Genomic DNA, 6,181 nt, shown 5'->3' with positions numbered 1-6,181 from the left:
ATTAGACAGTTTTCACATACTAGTAATATGCCTGGTGTTGAAAAAAATCTAGTTTGTTCCTCTTACCCCATCGTCGGAAACCCATGGCCAATTACGCTTCGTTCCTCTCTCGGAATGAAGTGTAATCAGCAGTGGGTTTCCAACGATGCTCTTAGTCTTACCAAATTTTTTTTTTTTATCAGTTTGGAATCTTGAAACCAGCCTTGAATTATTCATTTAACTAGATACATCAAATACAAGACCATTTAAGTGATACATGTACCTCTATGCTTTCTGGTTTAAAAAAATTTGATGGAAACATTGTCCTGCTCTCAGCTGGGAAAGCAATCTGTATGGCCCTCTCTCTCTCCCTGTGCCGGGCCTCCCTAAGAGTCCCCTCAGTGTCCCTCACTACTATTAACTTGTCCTGTCAAATAAAAAAAAAATTGTAGTCTAAAAAAGAATATATGTAAAATAATTAAGAAAGAATGAAATGTTCTGTCTACATGAAATTGATATTCTAAATTTGAAATACAGTTGAACTTTGATGTCTTGAACATCATTATCGTGAATATTACCTTGTAATACCGAAATGTGTCAGAAGTCCCAATCACATTTATTTTCTTTTTGCATTTTAACTCATTTAGTTAAAAAAAAGTTTGACTTTATCTGCACTTCTGTTTTTTTGTATTAAACAGGCCAAAAAACCCCAGAAGTCTCTGTCGAGACTGAAGCTCTACTGGTTTGTACACCCAATTTTATGTTAACGCCCCCAAAATCTACCTGATTCAAGATCAATAATTTACCGCCTGTCAATCATAAGAAAAACAATAGCTTCTGATTTGATTGACAGGTCAGCTACCTGTGCTTCCTGATAATCAGAGTTTGCATGTTTTGAAAACAATTACCTGGTCACGCGCCAAACGCTTTCATGTACCCGCATTGTATACACGCGGGTTAGAAAACTCCAATATGTTTGAATTTCATTTAAAAAAACATAATTGAAAGTACATTATTAAAACATTGACATAATAAAATATTTCTTTTTTATCTTCACTGCTGTTTGTTACTTGTAAGTGTTATATCGTCCACGTTATCTGTAGAAAAAAGACCGCGTCCACAGAAACCGGCTCTGTTTGCTGTAATTAGAAGTCCAACAATTCAAATTATCTTTTAAGAAATGGGATATAAGAAAAATATTCAGCACTAATAAATGGCATAGCATAGTTTTTAAAAGATGTTTTATTTTGTACTATGGCTATACAATCCGCATGATGTTGTACAGAAATTGATGTCAGAATTAATGCTCAAATTTCCTCGAGATCTAGCGTCTGTATATATACGTAATGAAAATGTGAAGATAGTGATCGATTCTGAAAAGAAATCTTTCTAACAATAAAATTTTGTTGGCACACAAAGAATCAAAAATATGGAATATTTTGGACAACATTTGTTGGCCATTAAAAAAAACATTCCGATCGCGGTAAATGCATGTTCACATGCACGATGAATAGGTGGATTAATAATTTTTTATTTCAATATTCAGACTTTTTTAATCAAGTGATTTCTTTTATTGAAGATTAAAAAAGGTAAATGTTATTGATTTGTAGTTTTTACTCGTGATTTTTTCTTTTATGTAAGGAAAACATTTACTAAAACGATATAATTTATCTTATTATTTGTTTTCCTTCAAAACATTACCATGATAACGATGAATGCGTTTAGTTTACAAATAAATTTCATATTAAAATAATTATTTTTACGTAGTTTCACTCAAAACCAGACACAAAAATGTAATGTTGACCCTGATTACCAAACACAGACTTCCTGTGTAATGCTACGTATACACAGATTTTTGACATCTTTGGTATTGGGGGTCTCCAGGTAAATAACACCACTGTTACTTTGACCACTCCCCCTCCACAGGTAACCGTACGGTAAAAAAAATTGGGTCTTTAAGCAGTTGAGAATTGAAACTTTACAACAGCAAGAAATAGAATAATGATCCTTGATAAGGTCTCTTTATGTTCTTAGTGTAGTCTACTTGTGTGCCAAGTTATTTAAGGAATCACTGTCTAGTTAGGAGGGTATGTCAGGGCATCAACAATAGTGGGAAACATGGGATAATTTGCATAACGGGCGATTATCCCATGTTTCCCACTATTGTTGATGTCCCTGACATACCCTCCTAACTAGACATACCCTCCTAACTAGACAGTGATTCCTTATATTTCCATTTCATTGTGAAATAAAATTGTAGATTTAGACTTTAAAAATGTAGATAAATAGATTTAAATCACATGATGACTTCCATGCCAATTTCAATAGTCCTCGCCAACCGACGTCAAACACAAAGGCAGCCGCACGAGATTTACATGCATATTTGGCCTCCTTAGCGTCAGACACAGAGACAGATGCACACGAGAATTGCCTGCGTATTAGGCCTCCTTAGCTCCCGACCTATCGACCTGCCTAATTTACATTCCGGCAGAATTATCAAGAAATAAACTACCCCTAACTTTCAGAGAGTTATCTCAGAGAAAAAAAATTAGAAATGGAAATATATTGAAATCAGACCAAAACTGTAGGAGGAGTAGCATTTTGAAACAATTTTACAGAAATTTCTATTTTTAGTAACCACAGAAACACCGTTCATCGAAATCAAAAACCGATAAAAAGAATAATGTGTCTTAGAGTAGTCTACTTTGTGCCAAGTTATATTGAAATTAGACCAAAACTGTAGGAGGAGTAGCATTTTGAAAGAATTTCACAGAAATTTCTATTTTTAGTAACAACGGCAACACCGTTCATCGAAATCAAAAATCGATAATCAGAATTATGTATCTTAGTGTAGTCTACTTGTGTGCCAAGTTATATTGAAATCAGACCAAAACTGTAGGAGGAGTAGCATTTTGAAAGAAATTTCTTTTTTAGTAACCAAGGAAACACCGTTGATCGAAATCAAAAATCGATATAAAGAATTATGTATCTTAGTGTAGTCTACTTGTGTGCCAAGTTATATTGAAATCAGACCAAAACTGTAGGAGGAGTAGCATTTTGAAAGAATGAAATTTCTATTTTAAGTAACCAAGGAAACACCATTGATCGAAATCAAAAATCGATAAATAGAATTATGTATCCTAGTGTAGTCTACTTGCGTGCCAAATTATATTGAAATCAGACCAAAACTGTAGGAGGAGTAGCATTTTGAAAGTAATTTCACAGAAATTTCTATTTTTAGTAACCACGGCAACACCGTTTATCGAAATCAAAAATCGATGTATAGAATTATGTATCTTAGTGTAGTCTACTTGTGTGCCAAGTTATATTGAAATCAGACCAAAACTGTAGGAGGAGTAGCATTTTGAAACAATTTTACAGAAATTTCTATTTTTAGTAACCATGGCAACACCGTTCATCGAAATCAAAAACCGATAAAAAGAATAATGAGTCTTAGAGTAGTCTACTTTGTGCCAAGTTATATTGAAATTAGACCAAAACTGTAGGAGGAGTTGCATTTTGAAAGAATTTCACAGAAATTTCTATTTTTAGTAACCACGGCAACACCGTTCATCGAAATCAAAAATGGATAATCAGAATTATGTATCTTAGTGTAGTCTACTTGTGTGCCAAGTTATATTGAAATCAGACCAAAACTGTAGGAGGAGTAGCATTTTGAAAGAAATTTCTATTTTTAGTAACCATGGCAACATCGTTGATCGAAATCAAAAATCGATATAAAGAATTATGTATCTTAGTGTAGTCTACTTGTGTGCCAAGTTATATTGAAATCAGACCAAAACTGTAAGAGGAGTAGCATTTTGAAAGAATGAAATTTCTATTTTTAGTAACCACGGCAACACTGTTCATTGAAATCAAAAATAGATAAATAGAATTATGTATCCTAGTGTAGTCTACTTGCGTGCCAAATTATACTGAAATTAGACCAAAACTGTAGGAGGAGTAGCATTTTGAAAGTAATTTCACAGAAATTTCTATTTTTAGTAACCATGGCAACACCGTTTATCGAAATCAAAAATCGATGTATAGAATTATGTATCTTAGTGTAGTCTACTTGCGTGCCAAGTTATATTGAAATTAGACCAAAACTGTAGGAGGAGTAGCATTTTGAAAAATTGTTTACAGACAGACAGACAGACAGCTAGACAGATGGACGGACGCATTACTATCGCAAAAGCTCTTCTGGTCTCTGACCAGTAGAGCTAAAAATAATTCAGAAGTCTTTTCAAAATTTAAAATTAATAAGTTAAAGTGCTTTGCTATCAACTGATAGACATACTGGTATCTGGAACATTGCTTTTGATCACTTGTTTACAAGGAAAATATGAATGCTATCAGTATATGCTGTCAGACCTTATTTGATTTTTCTGATCGTGTGTAGGCTGAGGTATCTATAAATAGTAAGTTATGAGTCATCACAGGAGCTATCTCTGGATTCCTGGCCAGCTCAACGTCTATTTCTTTCCTAGGATTCATAAATGGCGGCCTCTGCTCAATTTTGATCCTCTCTTTTTTGAAAGCCTCTGCTTGTAACTAGAAGCATAAAAGGGTTATATAATTCTCTGAAAGGAGATTACTGTGAAATCACAAATTTTTGTGGGGGGTTTAATTTTTGTGGTTTTCGGGGTATGAATAGACCCAAGAATTTATGTCCACCACGAAATTTTATTTCTCACAGATAATCCTACTCAACAATTCTTCATACACGAAATTAAATCTCCATGAACCCATATATATGTTCCTCAAACCACGAAATTTGATCACATGAAAACATGTGATTTTACAGTAAACATGGTAAAAGCAATTTTATTTTCCCAATCTTTGTAACTCTCACATGTATGAACACTGACATCATGGACATACAAAGAGTTGTCTTTGCATAATTTTACATGAACAATGTCCATCAATTGATCTCTTGAGTCCAAATTGATAATTACTGTACATTCCTAATTATACGCGGGGAATTAATTTCCGTGTAATTTTGCGAGAAGCATAACTCGCGAAATAATATTACTCGCTTTTATTTTTAAGGTGCTGAAATCCATTTACTCGCGAAAATCTAGTATAATAATTAAACATATTGACTAAAGGAGAATTTCATAAACATGTCTGCTTTAAACAATACATATAAATACCAACTCTTCTGAGTTCTTTGTCTGGGACGACTTTGAACACAGGTTTATTTGGTTCCAGAGCAGGTTGTAGTTCTGCAGTTTTCCTCAGACTGATTCCCGTGATGGTGTTCAGGATAGACTGCACTTCCTCCTCCATAAAAAGTGGAAAAGGATCAACATGTTGAGGTAACTGGGGTGGCTTGAATGGGGGACTTGTAGCATCTTGACTGGCACCTGAAAAGGTCAAGCTTCTGAATTAAACAACGTTCCACAAAAGAAAGATTTTACATGTCTAGAAATTAACCAACTAAGTAACAGTGATTCCCTTGGTATTTGCTAAATTTTGGGCATTTCCACATAAGGCCAAAATAAAATTATAGTTTGTTTGGAATTGCCTCCCACCTCATTGAAATGCCCCCCTCCTGGAAAAATTTTATTGACCAAAATTAGGAAGATTTTTTTTTAATTTAATCAATTTTTTTGCCCATTACATGTATCACACGCACCATACAAAACACTGAAATGTAGTGTCAGATCTATGTAAAATTAGGTATTTTTGTTCTGAGATTTTTATCAAAAATTTATAATTTATCTTCAATAAAAAAAAAATAATAATTTCCCTCCCTCCCTCCTGTGTTTGAAACCCTCCAGGCGGCAATTCCAAACAAACAATTTTTTAAGGATGGCCTAAACCAAAAAATAAAATGATATGAATAAGGAGTCAAGAAAGGGCTTCACTATTGCACCATCAAACATTGATATTATAAATGACGATGAAATGATAGTCTAGTAATTACAAGAGGGTGCGATAGGGCCAGGGTGTAACAACGTGATGACCATGGTAAAAGAACAAGATGATTACGTTACTGTCATCAAACCATCATTATCACACCATTGTCACAATGATGTGGTCACTGATGATTATAGCTGCAGATCTGTAGCGTTATGGTTTTATATATTTGTCTTTGACCATAACGCTACAGATCCCGTAATGCAAAAAATGTGCAATTTACGGCACAAGATTCTTTGCGCACTTTTAGGGAGAATTTCTCCACTTTCCAGCATCG

At 34.1% G+C, this 6,181-nt stretch overlaps 1 protein-coding gene across 1 annotated transcript; it reads right to left on the bottom strand.

Moving 5' to 3' along the window:
- Positions 1-262: 262 nt before the first annotated feature.
- LOC134241417 (small ribosomal subunit protein mS22-like) lies at positions 263-5,370 on the bottom strand (the record flags this gene model as incomplete). Its single annotated transcript, XM_062723474.1, has 3 exons — positions 263-406; positions 4,354-4,533; positions 5,140-5,370. Coding segments are annotated over 3 exons (555 nt in total), but the record flags the coding sequence as incomplete, so codon positions are not given.
- Positions 5,371-6,181: the final 811 nt, after the last annotated feature.

Source organism: Saccostrea cucullata, unplaced genomic scaffold (assembly GCF_032062105.1).
Source record: "Saccostrea cucullata isolate Sc308-1 unplaced genomic scaffold, CSIRO_AGI_Scuc_v1 ctg21769, whole genome shotgun sequence".
Classification (NCBI taxonomy): domain Eukaryota; kingdom Metazoa; phylum Mollusca; class Bivalvia; order Ostreida; family Ostreidae; genus Saccostrea; species Saccostrea cuccullata.
Note: the sequence above shows the minus strand (reverse complement) of the source record. Positions and strands in the feature narration are given on the sequence as shown.